Here is a 24,193-nt window from a genome sequence, read left to right as displayed (position 1 = left end):
ATTGTTAGCCGAATCTTCAACACCTTTTTGTCTAGTAAATGACTTGGAAATATACACCAAATCAAAACAAAACAAAGATCGATTAGGGGGAACATTATGCTGTAGATATGCTTATATCAAACATCCATTCATCCATCTTCCTGAAAATAAACCAAAATAAAATGTCTGTTATTGTCCAGTGTTAGTTTCTGTTTTCAATTGTGCTTTCATTAGTTTACTCTTTCTAGTCAGTATTGAAGAAATATTGTCTACAGCGTACTACGAAAGTAATTATTTTACAAAGTAACAAGATGTGAGAGGCACAATGTCATTATCTAACCATTATTTTGCCTGATGTATTTTTTTTTAAATGTCATGTTATACTGTATAATGCAGCCAAAGCCAATTATTTTAGTCCCATTAGAGTTGGTCCTATTTTACCCTTTTAATTAAAGGCAGCTTTGTCTGACTCATGCTCCATTTCGAACTTTTTTTATATTTTTGGTATTAGCTACAGTATATGCTAACCTGTCTCATTTCAAAAGGTGGGTTAGCTTAGAATCCTATCAAAACAGAGAAGATAACCATGCTGATGATAACAGTAAGTTACTGTTGTTAGAAAGGGGTGGGCCCATTTGTGGATGACATGTCTTTTCAGGGGCTGTCCAGCATTCCTAAAAAGATATATAGCTTTGTGCTGAAGTGTTTTGTCACATCATTGCAGTTAATTGTACATAAAGAGGCAGCACAGGAACCCTGCAATTATCAGATTATACTAAGATTGAATGTTGAGGAGTTGAAAACGTCAGCTAATAACTCAGGTAAATTGTACAAATAATTAGAGTAAAAATAAGATCTTACCATGCTTCCCTTGATTCCTTCACAGTGACAACGGGATTTACCTGTGCATGTACAGTCCTAGAAAAGAGCAAAAAGAAACAATCTAGTGAGGCTATGCTATAGTTCTCATGAGACCCTCAAGGTATAAGCAGAAAAATACAATAATTAAAGTTTTATATTCCACAAATTAACCTAAATATCAAAAAGTGACTTCATACATAATCTCTCTATACACATTAAAAAACTATAAACACAAACTCAATTAGGGTATTGCCAAATGCAGGCTTTTTTCATGTGGCTCAATTTTTCACTTATGGAAGACAGAAACATTACATTAGACTACTAAGTCCAAGTATATATAGGATATGACTAGAATGCATGTTACAGTTATTGATGATCATATATAAAGCAACCATTTTTATTTTCTAGTACTTTATTGAGAAAAAAAAATTCAAGTTTTACATGGTGATGTTGGTTCATTATTATGAATTACACATGACAAATCAGCATTTTAAAATTAATAAATGCAATTTTTCTTCTTTTATTCACATAAAACCATAGCTGTTGGCCAGTGACTTTTTCATAAGCGTTACACAGTATGGTAATGGTGCCACATTTGCATTATTAATGTTTTGTCCACCAATCTACAAATTATAATGAATATATTGTACTACCTACCAAGTAAAGCATATTCTTTGTGACACCTTGTAACACTCAATTTAGAGATTCAAAACTCTTCCATGAGAATTTTAGTCACAATGTTTTTTTGTTATGCATGTACTGGTATGTATATGAATATTTTTTTCATTTGTAATAATACATCTTTAAGCACATTACTGTTATTTTTTGCTCTTTCTTCTTCAAAAGTTTAGCAGAATTTAAATTAAGGATTTTCTAGAACTGATTATGATCTTTCACTTTCTTTTTATTTAGCTTCAACAAAGCTTTATTGTGGCTACTCCTTGTATTTTAGTCACAGGCCCTGCTGATAGATGAAATTTTACTTTCCATGGTGAAACATCTTCACTATTACAACTGAAGGAGTTTAAATTCACTCAGTATTTAATACTACTTGTACAAATTAATAACAGAGGTAAAGAAATAGGCAGCTAACATTTTCCTAATCATCTTTCACAGTAAAATTTCATCCTAGGTTGTATCTTCGTTTCTAACAATGTGGATAGTAATTCTGTGTATTCTGAAAGCAAACATGCAGACTGTGCTGCTGTATATACAGTGGTACCTTGAGATACGAGTGCCCCAACATACGAGTTTTTTGAGATACGATCCGTCACTAGGTCGTTTTTTTGTCTTGACAAGCCAAAATTCAAAATTTCCGAGGAACTGATGACGGAGGAGTCCAACAGTCAACACAGGAGGTTCTGCAGGAGATCGGTTTATCTCTTAAAATGAGATAAAGGAAGTGTTTGCAATGTGGAAAAAAGTTTCGTTTAAAGAAAAGAAACACCCTGAAAAAGTTTCAACTGATCGTGCTGCGGCGCTATTTAATGACACTTGCCTTATACTTGACTTTATTGAAAAGAAACCCGGAAAAGGTTGCAACTGATCATGCAGCGGCGCTATTTATTGACACTTGCCTAACTCATTTCAGAAACATTCTAAAGGGGAGGACTAAACAAAGCTCCTTGGACAGGTTTCTGTTGAAATGCCCTGCAAATTAAAGTGACGAAAGTGTGGCAAAAAAGAAAAAAACTAGTGAAGATGAAAATTAAGTTAAGCAAAAGTGAAGTGAAAGAAAAAAACATTACAATATGCTGATCGGCTTAGCCAACATCTGTTTATTTCTTTAGATTCTCTTTTATGTATTAGGTTTTAATTTGTTTGTATACAATATTTGTTCATTATAAAAACATTTTTCTTTTGTTGAAAACATTTAACAAAAAATTGGGGTGTTTTTTTGGGAGCTGGCACGAATTAATCTCATTTCAATTAATTTCAATGGGGAAAATTGATTTGAGATATGAGCATTTTGACTTATGAGCTCAGTCACGGAACGAATTAAACTCGTATCTCAAGGTATCACTGTATATGTGTGAGTCCTGACTGAGAGAGCAAAGTATAGTATACTGATAAAATTACTTCTGCTTTTACCACAGCAAGAAATGTAGCATTTTAGTAAGTCATCTCTGATTTACTGCCATTTATTTTAAATACTTAGTTAAATATACTTTACCAGAATATTTTCAAAATGCCTAACATATACTCATATTGATCATTAATATCACTAGTGTGAAGTTAGCCACAACAATTTACTAAAGGAGGTTTTAATGTGGAAAATAGCACAGTCTGTAATAAATATTAATACCTGTAGACTACAAAGGAGATGCAGTGCAATCTGCATACTGTGTATTGTTACACAATTGGCTCTACTTAAAACTATTGTAAAAAAGATATTTACTCCTCCTTATGTAATTAAGTGAGAATTGTTGACACTGATCAGCATAAAAACAGGAAATCTACATTGTACAAATACCTCATAATAACTGCCGAATCTGCTCAACCACTGCAAGGAAACACACAAAAAGAACTTTTGCAAGAATAGACAGCAAAGTTGACCCAAGAAAGTACATCAAAAGTCCAGAGGAAAAACCTTGGGTTTAGAATCTCTGTACTATCTATTACATACCAGATGGTGCGTGGTATAACTAAGGATTCTTGTCTGAGTTTGCAGAGACAAAATTATCTTTTATCTAAAATACAGATTTTCCTCCTGCTTGTTTAGGTTTCCACACTTCGCTAATGTACTCTCTGTGTGAGAGTAATCTACAGTTATATTAGAGACAGGTCTGGGAGCTGTTAGATTAGTTTTTTGTATTTGTATTTCTTGCAGCTGCCAAGGGCAGATGACAGCTTCAACCATCTGATCTGTTTTGTATCTTTATGTTATTTTTGCAGTGATCACAGCAAATATTTGGGAATAATTCTCTCTTTGTGCTTTAACAACACAGTCTTAAATTATTTTTATCAGCATGATGCACAATGCTATATTTTATAAATCATATATTTCCAGTTAAATACTCCAACATCAAGGATATGATACTTACAAAATGTAGTACTTCTAATCATATTTCATTATGAGCTATCTTTTTGGCAAAGTTATTACAGTTTCATTTTCACTGTTACAAGCAGTATTTTACATATGTTGTTTTTGGCAGAATTACAATCTGCTGAATGATATGTCTGTGTCCTGTATTTAAAGGGATTGACTATCAAACCCCGCTTTATACTATTGAGTTCATATACTAAATATATATTGCTATCTTGCTTTATTGTATGCTGCATGTAGTTACAGCTGAGGCTGGAGGTCTACAGTGCAAAACATTGGTCATTAACATGAAATAACTTTGTAGAGAACATGTGAAAAATACTTGATTGCATCATAAGTAAAAAGAAAAGAAAGATCAGTCATTTTACAAAAAATCTATTAAATTATTTTTACTGAGCATAAAACAATTGGATCTGCGTACTGAAATGATAATTATCTGCCCTTATTGTATTGTAATGTCAATCAGAAAAAGTGACAGAGAAAATTGAATTTGCCTTATAATGTACAAAGAAATCTTTGAAGAAGTTGCTCCTAACAAATTAGACAAATTAAAAAATAAACTTTAATAGACACATAACAATCTTGCAATTACATGTTGCAAGTAACTTTGAGCAAATAAATGCAGCCTGAGAAAATTAAAAAAAAAAAACCAAAACAAACAAAAACAAAAAAACTTGACTGGAATTTCTATATTATACAAATCAGAGGACTGTATAAAGCATGATACACAAAATAATGAAGACATAAATATTTTCAGGCTTACAATAGTGGCAAGATTTGTACAGTTCATTGCACATTCTTTTGAAGTTTTGTGAATTATTATATAATGCTTCACAAAATAATCTAGTGATAAAAGCATGGGGTACTCAGTTTAAAAATAGAAACTAGGTTGTCAAAACTAATGTATATTGCCAGCAATCATTGTAGGCATACTGTAAGCTGTCATGTAAAATGATTAATTAAGCTTTCAAATTAGGTAAAGGAAATAAATATACTGATAGATATAGACCATTATTGTTTACTTTTTGAAAATAATGGGGCTTTTTTTCTTGTACATGCAGCTTTCGGAATCATCCTGAATCCAGTTCAAACATAACACTTCATATGCATGAAACACGTGGGCATTCCAAAAATACCATATGTGAAATGGTGCAAGCTATTTCACCAAGAGAAAATGTTTGAATAGCTTTATAATAAGTTCCTGTCGAAAGAATGTTACAAATATAATAGCTCTAAACTAAAGCATTATCACAGTAAACACTAGATTAAATCATATGCTACTAAAAAGTGGACAATTATAAATAAGACATTAATGCAGGTTGGGACTGGTACACATAGGTTAGCAATATCATCTTATAGTTAAAGAGACCTAAAATCAGTTCCTGGCCTAGTCACATGATGTGAGATTGCATATGGAAAACATGTTTGCATGGGCTTCCTATGAATACTCTGGTCTCACTCACATCTGAAAGGTATCATATGAAAGGTTTAATATAAAAATCTTAAACTGCACCAGTATGGCTGACATTTAACATATATACAGTGCATCTGGAAAGTATTCACATCGCATCACTTTTTCCACATTTTGCTATGTTATAGGCTTATTCCAAAATGGATTAAATTCATTTTTTTCCTCAGAATTCTACACACAACACCCCATAAGGACAACGCGAAAAAAGTTTACTTGAGATTTTTGCAAATTTATTGAAAATAAAAAAATTGAGAAAGCACATGCACATAAGTATTCACAGCCTTTTCCATGAAGCTCAAAATTGAGCTCAGGTGCATCCTGTTTCCCCTGATCATCCTTGAGATGTTTCTGCAGCTTAATTGGAGTCCACCTGTGGTAAATTCAGTTGATTGGACATAATTTGGAAAGGCACACACCTGTCTATATAAAGTCCCACAGTTGACAGTTCATGTCAGAGCACAAACCAAGCATGAAGTCAAAGGAATTGTCTGTAGACGTCCGAGACAGGACAAATCTGAGGAAGGTTACAGAAAAAATTCTGCTGCTTTGAAGGTCCCAATTAGCACAGTGGCCTCCATCATCTGTAAGTGGATGAAGTTCGAAACCACCAGGACTCTTCCTAGAGCTGGCCAGCCATCTAAACTGAGCGATCAGGGTAGAGGGGCCTTAGTCAGGGAGGTGACCAAGAACCCGATGGTCACTCTGTCAGAGCTCCAGAGGTCCTCAGTGGAGAGAACCTTCCAGAAGGACAACCATCTCTGCAGCAATCCACCAATAAGGCCTGTATGGTAGAGTGGCCAGACAGAAGCCACTCCTTAGTAAAAGGTACATGGCAGCCCGCCTGGAGTTTGCCAAAAGGCACCTGAAGAACTCTCAGACCATGAGAAACAAAATTCTCTGGTCTGATGAGACAAAATTTTAACTCTTTGGTGTGAATGCCAGGCGTCACATTTGGAAGAAACCAGGCACCGCTCATCACCAGGCCAATACCATCCCTACAGTGAAGCATGGTGGTGGCAGCATCATCTTTTGGGGATGTTTTTCAGCGGCTGGAACTGGGAGACTGGTCAGGATAAAGGGAAAGATGACTGCAGCAATGTACAGAAACATCCTGGATGAAAACCTACTCCAGAGCGCTCTTGACCTCAGACTGGGGCGACAGTTCATCTTTCAGCAGGACAACGACCCTAAGCACACAGCCAAGATATCAAAGGAGTGGCTTCAGGACAACTCTGTGAATATCCTTGAGTGGCCCAGCCAGAGCCCAGACTTGAATCCGATTGAACATCTCTGGAGAGATCTTAAAATGGCTGTGCACCGACGCTTCCCATCCAACCTGATGAAGCTTGAGAGGTGCTGCAAAGAGGAATGGGCGAAACTGGCCAAGGATAGGTGTGCCAAGCTTGTGGCATCATATTCAAAAAGACTTGAGGCTGTAATTGCTGCCAAAAGTGCACTGACAAAGTATTGAGCAAAGGCTGTGAATACTTATGTACATGTGATTTCTCAGTTATTTTACTTTTTAATAAATTTTCAAAAACCTCAAATAAACCTTTTTCACATCATCATTATGGGGTGTTGTGTGTAGAATTCCGAGGAAAAAAATGAATTTAATCCATTTTGGAATAAGGCTGTAACATAACAAAATGTGGAAAAAGTGATGTGCTGTGAATACTTTCTGGATGCACTGTATACTGTATATGAGTATGCCTGAACATCTGTCCTGTCTTTACTGAGTGACGGCTTATGGATGCTGATAAAGATGTATATATATATTTCTTACAACACTATGATGGAAAAAAGCTATCATATACACTATCAATTAAACTCTTATAACATACTTCATAGACTATGATCATCCCCAAAATGTTTTTCTTAAATGGAAAATATAAAGTATGAAGTGGGAGGGGTAATTTCTTTGAATCCACATATTGCACTAATGGCAATATTCAGATCCTCACTGTTGTAATAATTATATATAAATAAAAATACTGTATATGACAACAACTCCTGACATACAGTGGTCACTGTTGTAGACAGATGCTCAATTTGAAGAGATTATGGACATGCATTAAACTTAAACTTTCTTCTAGATTGTAGCATTATTACATTTCACATCCAAGTAAGCAAGTGGGTCAAAAGCAAATCCATACATCATGCCCACACAGTTAAAAAGTAATTTAGCAAATATTTAATTTAACCATTTTCATACTGCTTGTGAAAGTCTAAGAGGATAGATGCTAGACCTAGCTTCTCTTATCCAGAAACACATTGCAGGACTATTTTTGATATCCCCAAGCTCTCTTAAGCCATCTTGGAAATATAGTTAGGTCTGTACGTATTTGGACAAGAAAACAAATTATATAATTTTGCCTCTGTATGCCAGCATGGATTTGAAATTAAGCAATCATTATGTGATTGAAGTATAGACTTTCAGCTCTAATTTAAGGGGTTTACCAAAAATATTGTGTAAGCCATTTAGGATGACTGGCATTTTTCTGGATAGGTTCCAGGGGCTCAAATGTATTTGGACATTTGACTGACAAGCTGTTCCATAGCCAGGTGGAACCAGTTCCCTCATTATTTCATTAATTATTAAGCAGGTAAACGTTCTGGAATTGATTCCAAGTTTGGAGTTTGTATTTGGAAGGTGTCACTGTGAACTCTCAATATGAAGTTCTAAGAGCTGTCCATCTAAGTAAAAACAATCTATCATTAGGCTGAGAAATCAAAGGAAACCCTTTAAAGAGACAGCAGAAACATGAGGAGTGGTCAAGTTTAACATTTGGAACTTTCTTAAAAAGAAGGAATGTACTGGTGAACTCAGCAACACCAGAAGGTCTGGAAAACCACAGAAGACAACTGTGCCAGATGACTGCAGAATTCTGTCCTTGGTGAAGAAGAACCCTTTCACAACAGCAGCTGAACCAAAAGCACTCTCCGGGAGGTAGGCCTATCATTGGCAAAGTTTACATTCAAGAGAATACTTCATGAAAGTAAAGACAGAGGGTTTACCACAATGTGCAAACCACTGGTAAACTTCAAGCATGGGTAGGACAGATTAGACTGCCAGAAAACATTTTTTAACAGCCTGTCCAGTTCTTGAACAATTTTCTTTGGACAAAGGAAACCAAGATCAATATATACCAGAATGTTGGAAAAAGAAGAGTATGGAGAAAATAGAAATAACTCATGAACCGATTAATACCACATCATCTGTGAAACATGGTGGAGGCAGTTTTATGGCATGATCATGCAAGACTGTGAATGGAAGTCAGTTACTAGTGTTTATTGATAATATGATTGCTGGCAGAAGTAGCAAGATGAATTCTGTAGTGTATAGGGCTATATAGTTTACAAAGAGTCAGCAAAATGCTGAAAAACTGATAGGACGATGCTTCACATTAAACTTGAACAAAACATACAACAGAAGCACCAAGTCATTTTCAACACAAAGTAGTGCGATATTCTTCAATGGCCAAATCTATCAATTGACCACAAACCAATTTCTCTTGTTGAAGACACAACTGATGACAAAAAGTCCAACGAATAAGCACCAACTGAAGGTCTGGCAAAGCATCACTAGAATTAGAAACGCAGCAGTTGGAGACAGCCATGGGTTCCAGACTTCAGGCAATCATCGACAGCAAATTAGTTTCAACCAAATATTGAAAATGATCATTATATTTATGATTATGATAGTTTGTTTAAATACTTTTGAGCCCTTGAAAACAGGGGGACCAAGAATAAAAATGCCTATCATTCCTAAACAGCTCATACTATATTTTTGGCAAACCCCTTATATTAAAGGTGAAAGTCTACACTTCAATCACATAATTAATGATTGCTTAATTTCAAATCCATTGTGGAGGTGCAAAGAGCCAAAATTATTGAAATTGTGTCGCTGTCTAAACATATGGACCTAACTGTACTGTCACTCTTCTGGAATAAACCAGGTCTTTTGGATAGTGCTATCCAAGTATACTCTACCAGGGTGCATTCATATGAAATGAATAATCTCACTTGGACCCTTATTACAGTAAAGGATAGGAAACTCTGCTTCATATCAAGCAGTACTAAAAAGAGACTTCATTCCTTCCACCTACAGTATATCCTTAAGCTCATAATCCTAGTGACTCAGAACTTATGACTACTGTATAGCTTAGAATGGGGTATATACTAGATCAACCAGCAACTTCAGCTTAACCTCTAGAGATAATTGGACATGCCAACAGATGCCAATGCCACATGAATCCATTCATCAATCTGACACTCCTCAATATTACCTTTATTTATGGGGAGGATTTCAAATTTACTACACTTGAACACCTCTTCCATTGATAGTTGTTATCACTTTGATATTAGAGGTCAGGCTGATGATATGTGATGCTCAAGTGTACAGTAAAAAAGTAGCGGTCATTTCAGAGTCTGTTGCATACCATAGTCAAGCAAAGCTAGAAGGATAATATCAGGTAAATGCAACAATACTACACTTTTGGTTTTGGTTATACCAACACTGGCACGCTGATATTAATCTTGAATAAAATGCACAAACATCTATCACTGCATTACTACACAGATTTTAGCAGAATCAATAAAATATTTAAGCAGGAAAAGCAGGGTACTTTGACTACTCCATAAAAAACAACATACTCAGACAATTTTCAGCATATCTTGGACAAGTAACTGCTAATATGAAGCCTCTAAAAGCTTGCACAGCAACATTTTGGCATTATGAAGAATTAAGTATCTGTGACCTACATTTGCAAAAAGTTGAAAAGGAGTATTGAAATCCAGCAGCCCATGCAAATTTTAATCAGACCCACTGACAAAGTTCCCATGGTACTGTACACTTTTAAATAACTTCCACAAAAGTAGGCCTCCAGAAATGACATTACAAATAACATCTACAGTACAGTCACAAATACATTTACTGCAAACACTTTTTCTGTTACTCTTATTTCCTGTAAACATCATTTTACTGTGTAAGCCACATGTCATTAGATGGGGATGTCTAAAAGGTTCAATATACAATAAAGCAAACACAACATGAAATATGCATAGAAAAACAAGCAGTTTGTAGTCTAATTTAGAGGTCATATTCAAACATTAAAGATTCATAACACACTTAAAACATACATTACTAATATAAACTGTACAGAAAAAAAGATCAGGATAAGAAAACATTTGCTAATAATCATATTATACACTGCAGTTGCTAACTAATAATGAGAAAAGTATTTTTCTAATGTTAATAAATAGGTTCATGACCAAAACCTTCTGTACTTAATGTATAGCAGATTGCAAGCCTTTCTATGTTGCTTATTCTTTCCTTTAAATACTCAAAGTCATGGTGTCAAAATACTATTTGTACATTACTTGATATAACTGCCACAACAGACTTTGAAACTTAAAGATATAATAGCTATTAATTAAAATCTACATCAGAGGTACTTCCTTTCTGTTATTGAATAAAAATGTACTGGAATCTACACTAAGTGGAAATGTTCATCCATTAAAACTGCTTGCATTAGAACAAACTGGATAAATGGAGCTGACTCTTTTAAAATAGCTGTCAAACTGAAAATGTTTCTAAATGTAGATATCCAAATACATGTATAGATAGTATCATTAGATACAGTAATTAAGCAAACGGACAGTTGGGTTGGCTTGGTCTATTTGGACAGTTCACATTTCTAATTTGGCTTCAGTCTATCTATCCACTGTAGTCAGTGCACCACCAAAAATTAGTAGCACCAATTCAGTTAATTCAGTTCAGTTGTGAGTGAGCAACAGTGAGACAGGGGTCTAAGAAATCAAAACTTAGTCCCTCAGCACTAAGGACACCAGAACCAGTACTTGGCACTCAGCAGTATGTCTGCTGAGGCTGATTACAAGAAATTGTTCAAAATTTACAGTTCAATAGTGCTGAATGTTACAGTTCCTAATGATGTCAACACAGCAGTTAAAGTAAAATTCCTCCCAATGGAAAAGGTATCTGACATTAAAGCTAAATTGAACTTCCTGGTTGACAATGAAGAATTCACCTTTATCTTACAAGTTGGCACTAAAAATATTGTTTTGTTTTAATTTATTAAATATTTTTGTTCCATTAAATAAATGTTGGAACTTAATGGTGCATGGCCCCTTACCAAGATTATACAAAGTGGATGTGGTCTGTAACAGACTGTGATCCTTTCATTGCGGCTTAAATAAAAACATAGCATTTGTTAATAACTGGGATGATTTTTGGGAATGGTCTGGATTTTTTAAGAGGACAGTCTTCAGCCTATCCGGAGAGGATGTTTTGTTTCATCCCAAAATATGACAGGGAAATTGTCTGGCAAACTAATAAGTGTACTATCCCAGCCACAGCCTAGTGATCTTAAATGGCAATGCGTTCTTTTATTCGACCTGTAATTTATCCCGCCTATATTCCTAAGCAGCATAAAAGGATAAGAATAAAAGTGCAATGAATTTTATTACTACGTCCTTTACAAATTACATTCCAAGAGATGGTGTATCACAAATGTTAACAATAAATAACTGTTGGACGCACAGATTTCAGCTTATATTATACATATGTATTGATGTTTTCTGTTTTTCTTTATTTAAGTTATGGGTGGCACGGTGGCGCAGTGGGTAGAAGTGGGTTCGCTTTCCGGGTCCTCCCTGCATGGAGTTTGCATGTTTTCCCTGTGTCTGTGTGGGTTTCCTCCAGGTGCTCCGGTTTCCTTCCAAAGACATGCAGGTTAGGTGCATTGGCAATTCTAAATTGTCCCATGTATGTGTGTGCGCGCCCTGCGGTGGGCTGGCGCCCTGCCTGGGGTTTGTCTCCTGCCTTGCGCACTGTGTTGGCTGGGATTGGCTCCAGCAGACCCCTGTGACCCTGTAGTTAGGATATACTGTAGTGGGTTGGATAATGGATGGATTTTTAAGTTTGACTGTTGCTGCAATTATACAGCTTTTTGCTATACAATTCTTAGCAAGGGTGCTAATGCTTTCAATCTGTCATCTATTGGAAAGGAAAAGGTACTGCATTTTATTACTAATCACAAATGTTAACACTTAACACACAAATACGCACACACACATACACACAAATGTGATAGATTTCTCTAAGTACTGACAATAATTTCATTTTCTATGTAAATACAATATTTGAATTAAAGAAAACAAACACTTTTTAAAATAATGTAAAATTAAATAAACAAAAAATGCAGATATTATTCTACCCCAGAAAATCTGAATGCTATTGTTAATGATTAAGAAACAAGATGTGACTGAGATTGTTTAATTTTCAGCATAAAGACAAATTCAACAAATAATTTATACCTAACTTACTGTAAAGGTTCAAAGCTGTTCTACTTACCTATTGAATAAACTCCACAAGTGGTATTTGAAGTCATTTTCAGGAAGAGGCTTCTGCTCATCACTTCTCTGCCTCTTGCATTTAAAATACATTCCACCTTTAAAGCCTTCTACCACAACAATCATCTTTTTTTATTTACAAAAAAAAAAATCTTTACAAGTAATCACAATGTATTTACATTCTTAAATAATAGCAACCATAGTAAAACACTGCCTTTCATGTCAGTGTTCCACTATTTCCAATGTCCATTTCAACATAGCTACTTCATTAACTGTGTCACACATGTGCGCTAGTGGAACAGCTTATGGGCTTAAGTGATTGCAATAATCTACCAAGACATGAGGTGGCACTATTTAATAACCATCGCTCTTCTCCTCCCTCTGCAGAAAGGAAGACTGACACCTCTCCACTCATGACGTCGCTTCCAGAGTCCGACCACCTAGACCTGCCTCTTCCTCCCAGAATCCATCCTAACTGGAAGAACCACCATCTTTGGTAGTACACCTGATTAAAAAAAGTCTGAACAACACAATTGCATTGTTAACATGCATTTTCTTTCATTTTTTTGGTATTGCAACAGACAGGGTCAGCCTTCAAGGTGCCCCAAAACTCTTTAATCCCTCTTGTCTCTTATTACAGTGGTGTAGTCGGAAGGATCAAAATGGGATGATAACAGAGTGACAAGATGTTTCTACAATCCTCCAGGCCATGACGGAGGAAATATGGTCACTGAAAGTCCAGGTGGGAGCACAGAGAACCCAGCTCACCGAGGTGGAGGTATGTGGTCAAGCTTGTGTCACTCTCCAACAAGTCCTCCATTTAGGACCGTCTCAGATTCTGTTGCCTCTCCATCCTGATTATGACATTGAGCCATATTTGCTGCTACAGCTACTCATCATCACTGGGATTGCATGGAGTGGGCTCACATACTGGCAACCAAGGCCATATTTATTGTTCATGATTAAATTTGCCAGCCTGAATTATAATCAGGTAGTTTTGATGAGGGGATTTTAGCAAATGTTTTACTTAACTATAAAACAAAATAAAGTTTTCCAAATTGTTAATGGCCCAACTCAAAATCATACATTAGATATTATTGTTATGTACAGAGCGAAAATTCAAAATTCCAGAACCCCCCGCGATAGATGAAAATCCGCGAAGTAGAAACCATATGTTTGTATGGTTATTTTTATATATTTTAAGCCCTTATAAACTCTCCCACACTGTTAACATTATTAGAGCCCACTAGACATGAAATAACACCCTTTAGTCAAAAGTTTAAACTGTGCTCCATGACAAGACAGAGATGACAGTTCTTTCTCACAATTAAAAGAATGCAAATATATCTTCTCTTCAAAGGAGTGCGCGCATCAGGAGCAGAGAATTTCAGAGAGAGAGAGAGAGAGAGAGAGAGAGAGAGAAAAGCAAACAATCAAAAAATCAATACATGCTTTTGTGCTTTTAAGTATGCCGAAGCACCGCGATAAAGCGGCATTTTTTAGAGGAGCGTCCGTATGTTCTAAGCAAACAGTCTCTGTGCAAACAGCCCCTCTGCTCACACCCCCTCCGTCAGGCGCAGAGAACGTCAGAGAGAGAGAGAGAGAGAGAGAGAGAGAGAGAGAGAGAGCGCGAGATTAAAGCAAACAAGCAAAAAATCAATACATGCTTTTGGGTTTTTAAGTATGCCGAAGCACGGCGATAAAGCGGCATCTTTTAGAGGAGCGTCCATATCCTCTAGGCAAACAGCCTCTGTGCAAACAGCCCCTCTGCTCACACCCCCTCCGTCAGGCAGAGAGAGTGAGAGAGACATAGAAAAGCAAACAATCAAGCACCGCGCGGGAAGCATATCTTATATCATTGAGGAGTTTTAGTTAATATGTAATACATGCTCTGATTGGGTAGCTTCTAAGCCATCCGCCAATAGAGTCCCTTGTATGAAATCAACTGGGCAAACAAACTGAGGAAGCATGTACCATAGATTAAAAGACCCATTGTCCGCAGAAATCTGCGAACCAGTGAAAAATCCGTGATATATATTTTGATATGCTTACATTTAAAATCCGCGATAGAGTAAATCCGCGAAAGTCGAAGCGATATAGCGAGGGATTACTGTACACTAAATTAAGTTACTCGTGTCTCTAATTATTATGTTTTATTTAAGGACAGTTCTTCTGGATTATAAATTTGCACCAACATTTCTAGGTATTTTGAGAAAGTAAACTATAATTATTTAAAATGACCTAAATCAGCTGATGTATAATTATAATATGGCTTTGAAAAAAGATGCCTTGAATACAGACATTCCCCTTTAAACAAAAGTGATTAAAACACATAGAAGATCACTTTGGTTTAATTAGAGTACTTGAGCTCTTTAAAATAGAATGCCGAACACTAGATTGTAGGTGGAAACCATCAAAGCTACAGGTCTTCCTAACTGTAGATTTGTTGTATGGACATACTATGTTAAAAGATACAAAAAAACTCTCCTTATGCCTCGCTCTGAGTACTATTCTAAAAAATTAGATGACAACAGAAATAATCCTGGATTTACCGTATGTTTAGAATAGTTGCCAAATTAACAAACTGAAATTCTGAACTACAATGCACAATATCTACAAACATTGCTGGTGCAGACTGTATGAATTTTTTTCATGATAAAATAAATAATTCAAGATACGGCTGCCTATTTGCTGTTCATATTACATCTCTGTTAGTCGTTTTTATACAAATATAAGTAATAAAATAATAAGAATGGTGTTCTGTTAGGCCACTTGGTGCCACTGCTTTACCTCCAAGCTATTTCCCTGCCCTTGGAAAGATGTATATGATACTGGGTGCCATGGATGGAAAAAATTCTGTTGTTATATTAGATGGCAAAGCATAGACTTTAATGTAGAATGCCAAGAAGGAAGTGGTCAGTTAGCTGACCTAAGTCAGTAGTTTTCAAACTGTGAACCAGGGACCAATGAAGCTTTGCATTGGAAGACACAGCAGTCATAGAGAACTTGACATTCATAAAAAAATAAATTTCAATCTTAAGATTGTGCTTAAAATGGCCTCACATAATTTTAAAATAAACATGCAAGTAGCTCAATATGTTCTTCATTTGTTACATAAATGTAGTACTATATCAGTATACAATCCCAATTCCAATGAAGTTGAGATGTTGTGCAAAACGTAAATAAAAACAAATCCTTTTCAACCTAAATTGAATACACTACAAAGACAAGATATTGAATGTTCAAACTGATAAACTTTATTATTGTTTTGCAAATCTTCACTCATTTTGAATTTGATGCCTGCAACACGTTCCAAAAAAGCTGGGACAGGGTCATGTTTACCACTGTGTTATATCACCTTTCCTTTTAACAATACTCAATAAGCGTTTGGGAACTGAGGACACTAATTGTTGAAGCTGTGTAGGTAGAATTCTTTCTCATTCTTACTTGATGTACAACTTCAGTTGCTCAACAGTCTGGGTTCTCCGTTGTATTTTGTGCTTCATAATGCACCACACATTTTCAATGGGAGACAGGTCTGGACTGCAGGCAGGCCAGTCTAGTTCCCGCACTCTTTTACTATGAAGCCACACTGTTGTAACACATGCAGAATGTGGCTTTGCATTGTCCTGCTGAAATAAGCAGGGACGTCCCTGAAAAAGACGTTGCTTGGATGGCAGCATATGTTGCTCCAAAACCGGTATGTACCTTTCAGCATTAATGGTGCCTTCACAGATGTGTGAGTTACCCATGCCATGGGCACTAACACACCCCTATACCATCACAGATGCTGGCTTTTGAACTTTACGCTGATAACAATCCAGATGGTCCTTTTCCTCTTTGGCCCTGAGGACACGACGTCCATGATTTCTAAAAACAATTTGAAATGTGGACTCGTCAGACCACAGTACACTTTTCCACTTTGCGTCAGTCCATCTCAGATGAGCTCGGGTCCAGAGAAGCCGGCTGCGTTTCTGGGTGTTGTTGATATATGGCTTTTGCTTTGCATGGTAGAGTTTTAACTTGCACTTGCAGATGTAGGGACGAACTGTGTTAACTGGCAATGGTTTTCTGAAGTATTCCTGAGCCCACATGGTAATATCCTTTACAGAATGATGTTGGTTTTTAATGCAGTGCCGCCTGAGGGATCGAAGGTCACGGGCATCCAGTGTTGGTATTTGGCCTTGCCGCTTATGTGCAGAGATTTCTCCAGATTCTCTGAATCTTTTGATGATATTATGGACAGTAGATGATGAAATCCCTAGATTCCTTGCAATTGTACGTTGACAAACGTTCTTAAACTGCTGGACGATTTGCCCACACAGTTGTTCACAAAGTGGTGAACCTCGCCCCATCCTTGCTTGTGAACGACTGAGCCTTTTGGGGATGCTCCTTTTATACCCAATCATGACACACACCTGTTTCCAATTAACCTGTTCACCTGTGGAATGTTCAAAACAGGTGTTTTTTGAACATTCCTCAACTTTCCCAGTCTTTTGCTGCCTTTGTCCCAGCTTTTTTGGAACGTGTTGCAGGCATCAAATTCGAAATGAGTGAAGATTTACAAAACAACAATAAAGTTTATCAGTTTGAACATTAGATATCTTGTCTTCGTAGTGTATTCAATTGAATATACAGTAGGTTGAAAAGGATTTGCAAATCATTGTATTCTGTTTTATTTACGTTTTACACAACGTCCCAACTTCATTGGAATTGGGGTTGTAGTTATAAACTAGAGTAGCGGTTCTCAACCTGTGCAGTATGTGTGCAGCTGTCAGGATGTATGCAAGGGAACAAAGTACATAAACAAAGTTTAGAAAATGGGCCTTAAAACACAGCTGCCATCCCCAGACTCCCCATGCTCAGCTGCATCTTAATTCCAAAATTCTGTCTCACAGTGGTCCAGTTTCAATGCATAGACTTCCACTGCTCCAAGGAAACAGCCACCTCTTGCTTGCCACCTCTTTGAGCCGATTCATTCCAGGATTGGGAGTGCTCAGAACCCACACACCAAGACCTATGTTTTTTTGCAAAAGAGAGCATTTTAATAGTTAATCTTCTCTTTCTCACTCACTCCACCCACACAGTGGTGGATCTGTGGCTAAAGGATCTGGGCTGGTAACCCAAAGGTTGCTGATTCGAATCCTGGCAGTGACAGAAGGAATGCTACTTCGTTGGGCCATTGAGTAAGGCCCTTAACCTGCAAGTGCACCAGGGTGCTGTACAAAGATCTGACCCTGCATAATCTCTTGTTAAAATTAATAATTTAACAAGTAATTGGTAATTTGTAAAGCTTATAATTACAGTATATTTACCTATGAAATATTACAGCACTATGAGCCTAAAATTACTTTAGTTATTCCTTTAGACATTAGAAATCTGCATTTCCAGTGGCAGTGAAGGACATTAGACAAAAATAAACTGAATTGAATAGACTATAGCTGAACTAACAATACAGGTATAAAAAACAATACATCTGTGAAGGTTGGGTTATTAGAGGGCAAAAAAGTAGGTAAAGGTAAATATAAACATCATCTGAATTCTAAAATCAACTGTGTCCAATAAGCAAAAATAGTTCAACAGAAGAATATATTAAATAGCTGACGCCTGCCGTAGCATACACCGGTGTAAGAATAGGAACAGAAAACGGTGAGAAAGGAATTCAGAAATCAAGAAGAAAGAAATACTTCTTGAAAGACGCAGTTGTGAATAGGTGTTTTGCTGGAGACGACAGATAATGAGTAGGAAGGTCTAACCCTAGAAAAAGCCACGTACAACTTACAGTGGCTGAAGACTGGTTGTAGTTTATTAACGCAAATCTTTGCAAACGTAATGCAAGGTGGGATGTTGGGGTCGTGTTTGAAGTAAATGACAATGGTAGCATGGAGAATCTCGGAAAGAGCTTGAATTTCAGCTTCACCACCATAAACTCCAGATGTTGCCATGTATTGATAGTACTCATGACTTGTTGTGATTACTTGGCTTGCGTTGGAAAGAACAACAGGAAGAATGTCTCCAAATCTGTCCCAAAGTGATGCAACAAAATCTACTGCCCTTTGTCGTAGTGAGAGTGCATTGCCTTCGTCAACCGTTTGTGTCAAGAAATAACCCACTGATAGGAACAGGCAGTTGCCGTGATCCTGGAATAGAGATGATGTTGTACAAAATCCTGTCGACATAGAAGATACTGGCATTCATTTTATAACAAAAGCTTAGAAAACAACCGTCACAGTATAACAAAAATAGCAAGAAGCAAAACCAATGGCAATCGTCGAGAGAGTACCTTCCTGTAGCAGGCTACGAAAAAGACTCCCAGGCGCACACATGGCCGAAGTGAAAGTTAACGCGGTCAGGCTAGATATAGGGTGGTGACGTGACACCAATGGGGTCATGACAGAGGAGCGTGGAACGTGGTAATCCGAAGGAGGAATAGGAATCAAGAAAAGTGGCATGGAGGTGTATGGGAGGCCGCAGGCAGCGTGGGGAATGGTTTGGAAGAGGAGGAATAGGAATCGAGAAATGCCGTGTAGGCTGCGTGTGGGGGGACTGGTTTTGAAGAGGAACCAGGACGAACCAGAAGAGAAATATATACAGTAATACCTCACTATATTGCGCTTCGACTTTTGCGGCTTCACTCTATCGCGGATTTTATATGTAAGCATCCTTCTATATAAAAGCGGTCGGGATTTTCCTTCCGTCCCGTGAGTGCTACGCAGGCGCGGAGTTTAACACACGCCCCGTCCATTATGCAATGCACGATGGGATTTGTAGTTTCGTTTTTCCAGGTAAAAGATGATTTTCTACTCCAGACTGTGCGATATCTTCTTTTTTCTTACCATATAAAAGCGGTCGGGATTGTCCTTCTGTCCCGTGAGTGGAAAGCGTAGTGGTATTCCGCTTATCACAGACTTACTACTTGCAGCTTGCAGTGCGAAGCGACATGATGTGAGCAAAGTTCTGGTGCCCCCATCGTTCCCTTGCTTTTGTGCGCGATGCGCTGGAAAAATAGACAAAATTATGTCTCTGGAAATAATTAATGCTGATGAAGTACAAATACCTCACCGCGTAGCAAATATCAGGGGGGTTCAAAAGGGCGACCTCAATATAGAAAAAAAGTTTAAATTTCATCACAAAAATAACAGAAATTACGAGTATTAAAGTAATACCGCTCAAATGCAATATAACCAAATTAATGAGTTTGTATAAAATATCAAATTGATCTACATATTGAATTGCCTTAAGAAGTGGTCAACTTAAAAGTCGGTCACCTTAAAAGGCGGGTCAGCCTAGTATATAAATATATAATGCGGATTTTTCGCTGCTTCGTGGGTTCTGCGGACAATGGGTCTTTTTACTTCCTGTACATGCTTCCTCAGTTGGTTTGCCCAGTTGATTTCATATAAGGGACGCTATTGGTGGATGGCTGAGAAGCTAACCAATCAGAGTACGCAGTTAAGTTCCTGTGTGCTGAATGGCTCAGCGACGGAGCACTGAATTAGACTCCACGGCTTTAACCAGGAAGTCTCGTCTCACTCATTCAGCATCAACGTGTTTCGCTGTGTAAAGAGTTAACTTTTGTGCTCTTTTGTGTTTATCTTTGTGCATAGTCAAGCCCTTCATTATGGCTCCAAAACGATCTGCTCCTGCTACTGCTTCAGGGGCCATGCCCAAGCGCCAACGGAAGATGTTAATGATTGCCGAAAAGGTAAACGTTTTGGATATTTTGAAGGAAAGGAAAAGCTACACCGCTGTAGGACGCCATTACGGCATCAATGAGGCTACGATTCTTTTATTTAAAAAGTAGGAAAGGAATATAAGATCTACAGCCGCAGTGTCCTTTTAACCAGGGTGCAAAACGAGTTGTAAGTGGATGTAATAAGGCAGTAGTCTGGATGGAATCTGCTTTAGGGATTTGGATTGAAGTCTGCTGGAAGAAGAACAATGGCAATGCTATACAGTTGCCTGAAGAGGCTCCTTTAGAAGAGCTGTAACACTCTCCTTTGTTGTGCAGTAAAACTAAACTCCTCATTATCGGACAAGTCATCGTGTCATTGTTGGTGAGTAACTATAATTAATTTTCTACTTACAGTACTTAGTACATGTACATACGTTTAGTGTCACTGTACACACATTTACTGTATACAATTTTTCTTGCATTGTACGTATTTATTGCTGGTGGCCTGTCTATCGTAATGGCTGTAACATATATCAAATCGGAGACACTTGATATCTTTAAAATAATATTTAGGTTTTACTGTATATAAACAGTGTGTTTACATACATAATTTCAATGAATCTTACCTAATATCTAAGAGAATACAAAGGGTTTATGCTGTATAACTGTGCGGGGAATATTTATAAACAGTGTGGGAGAGTTTATAAGGGCTTAAAACATATAAAAATAACCATACAAACATATGGTTTCTACTTGCGGATTTTCACCTTTCGCGGGGGGTCTGGAACGCAACCCGCGATCGAGGAGGGATTACTGTATAAGAGATGCCTTCCAGCTCCAAATCTATATCAAGTAAACTATAGCTGTATAAACCACTAATTTGTCAATTTACTCACATAAACATAGTAATACAGACAGCAAGAACTTTCATTAACAAGCAATTTAAAGATAATTAAAATATCCTATACCGTATATGCAGGAGTGGTGGGTGGGCACTGTGGTTAGCTTTAAGGGGATGGGGTTCAGTGTTTGCAATAATTTTCTTTTGTTTTTCTTTGTACGTATGTTAGTTAGTGATTAATATTATGTGGTCTTGTAATAGTGTAGTTTGGTTATGGGTGCATGGGCTTGTGTGCCCTGTGATAGACTAGCAGTCCAGTCCTGAGCTGGTTCCTGCTTTGTGTCCAGCATTGGGTAGGGTTTCCATGGCTGAGACACTTTAATATAAAAATAGTTCAGAAAATTAACAGCTATTTCAACATATATTCAGGGAATCTGTTAATCTATTATATTAACACATCATTATGTTCTTCCATGTATTTTATTAATTCAATTATTCCAGTTCAGGCTATTTACATGTTTGAAGAACCTATTGTGAAGCACTAGTAACAAAGCCAAAACAAATCCTAGATATAGTACCAGCCTGCTCAAGCTGCACTTATGTGAACATCCACCTCCCCATTCTAGTAAAACAATATTTACCGACAGGTTCGTGTTGGGACCTAAGTAGTCTTGGAGGATTAGATGTGATTCTCAAATGAGAATACACTTCTGGGGAAAAACTTGTTAAAAAGTTTGTAATTAACAGTGCTGAAATCAGAAGCCAACAAGGCTCCCTCCACAAGGTTTCTTTTTAAAAACTTGCCCCCAATTTCCACCACTCCGTACACTTTAGACAGCTAAGGTTGATGTATTAGAAAAATATTCAAAAAATAACTATGGAAATACAGGAAGAGAGAAAACTTAACTGAACAGGAGATAAGAGAAAATAAAAAAGTACATTTGCTGTTATCAATTTGGAATTTCAGTATCACAAAGTAACTGAAGCATAATGATTAATTTGTACACTGTAATGATCATGGTGACAGAAGAGACAGACACACATGTAGACTACTGCTGGTACTTGGCTTTGTGTGTTTGAGAAAAGCTTCTCTCTGCTATGGTATCTTTCTATCATTTTGACTACTGAATCACTATATGGCCTAACAGCAGTAAACAGAATTTAGATATGCATTGTGGTTTATAGATATACTATATGTTAAAATGCTGCAGCTATATTTTGGCATAGCATGTTTATATTTCCAGTTAGACAGTAATGTTAACTTATTTTAGTTATTCCTTTAGACATTAGAAATCTCCTGTGACATTTTGTTATCAACTTTCTTAAAGTCCTTTTCACCTCCTATTGATATTTAGCATATCTACATTTTTCTAACTGAATAATAAGAAGCAAGAACAGTTCTTTCAGGCAGGGAATTTAAGTAGTTAGAGCAGATGCACTGTTTGCAGATAATTAAATAAAGTGCTATATTGGGATCTTAGAGAGACTAATCCATATACAGTACATGCAGATATCTCACTGATAATGCCAATTTGGTAGTCATCAATCATGGTATTGGTTGTTGGAAAGTGAGCATATATAAGATGCCTTGAAGTCAGAATGCCCGTCAATACAGATGTGACATTGACTTTGAGATAAGAACCATGCCTCCACTCCACCGAAAGTTGGAACTGCAGCTGTTAAAGACCCCAATGAAAAACACCATTGCACTGTTTGAATGACTTTCCTTCAGCTGCATTTGTAAACCTCCCAAAAAAATAAACTGAAATTTATATTAGGAGTAAAAGCTGTCATTTTACACAAGGTAAATATATCCTTTTCTTTAGTATTATATTTCTCATGTCTTAATATTTCCACCATGGTTACTGAAAGGATATACATAGTATACAGGCTCAAAGTATGAGCTACATTTCTAAAATAACACAATCCCAGGTCGTATGTGCTCCTGTTGGACACAGTAAATGGAAATTAAGAGACAAGTTAAAGCTTTATGCAGTATAAAAGTGTTGTAAAGAGAGATTTGCACTTAAACTTTATCAATATTTCTGTTCCTTTTGCCAGTCAAGAATAAAATCTGCCTAAACAAGACTGATGTCACATCTGCACCACTCAGCCCCCTCCCCTTCCTCACTGAGGACCATTAATTCAACCTGCACATTAAAGTCAGTTGTCATTTGAACAAAGGAAACACAGGTGTCATGACTTGATGCTAATCCTACAGAGGAAGAATTTTCAGTCTCGCAAATTAAATAATAAAGACATAGCCAAACATTGCAGACTGACAATGCAGCATGAGGATCTAGAAGTAATACATCAAAACACCTCATATCTATATAATTTAAGTTAGAGATAGAAATCATTTCTCATAGATCACACATTTGAATATCTGTGTGTTGGCAATAGGACCTGCAAAGATATATGCAAGCTCAATTATCTTCATGAAGACAAAACACTAAACCGTTATGTTAATTAGTCACAGAAATGATATGATTATTATGTTTTCATTTTTTCCTCAACTTGACTTAAAAATAAATGGCTCAAACACAATGCAACGTAAGCTAGATTCAAAGACTCTGCATTATTATGAATGGGGACCTAAGTTGCAAATCCATATAACTAAGACTGCCTTCTTCCATTTACGAAAATTGTAAAATCTCAAGATACTGAAAAATGAATAAATGCTTTTGTTTTTAGCAGAGTAGATTACTGTAATGCACTCCTAACAAGATTATCTAAGAAAAACATAAATCGACTGAAGTTATTTGACAATGCAGCAGCAAGAATCTTAAAAACAAAATAAAGAAGAAAACAAGATAAACTAAGCAGATTTCAGTGCTTTCTTATTATCACTACACTAGATATCCTTTACTGCAGTGGGCTAGCATCCTACCCGGGGTTTGTTTCCTGCCTTGCGCCGTGTTGGCTGGGATTTGCTCCAGAAGACCCCCG

General features: G+C 36.9%; 1 protein-coding gene across 1 annotated transcript in view; it reads right to left on the bottom strand.

Moving 5' to 3' along the window:
- The window catches only part of LOC120533090 (collagen alpha-5(IV) chain-like), a 224,616-nt gene that overhangs the window by 154,661 nt on the left and 45,762 nt on the right, over positions 1–24,193 (bottom strand). Inside the window, exon 2 of the mRNA XM_039759763.1 lies at positions 841–897. Coding sequence (XP_039615697.1) covers positions 841–897 — 57 coding nt within the window. The remainder of the gene's footprint in view (positions 1–840; positions 898–24,193) is intronic.

The sequence above is a fragment of the Polypterus senegalus genome, chromosome 1, assembly GCF_016835505.1.
Source record: "Polypterus senegalus isolate Bchr_013 chromosome 1, ASM1683550v1, whole genome shotgun sequence".
Lineage (NCBI taxonomy): Eukaryota > Metazoa > Chordata > Cladistia > Polypteriformes > Polypteridae > Polypterus > Polypterus senegalus.
Note: the sequence above shows the minus strand (reverse complement) of the source record. Positions and strands in the feature narration are given on the sequence as shown.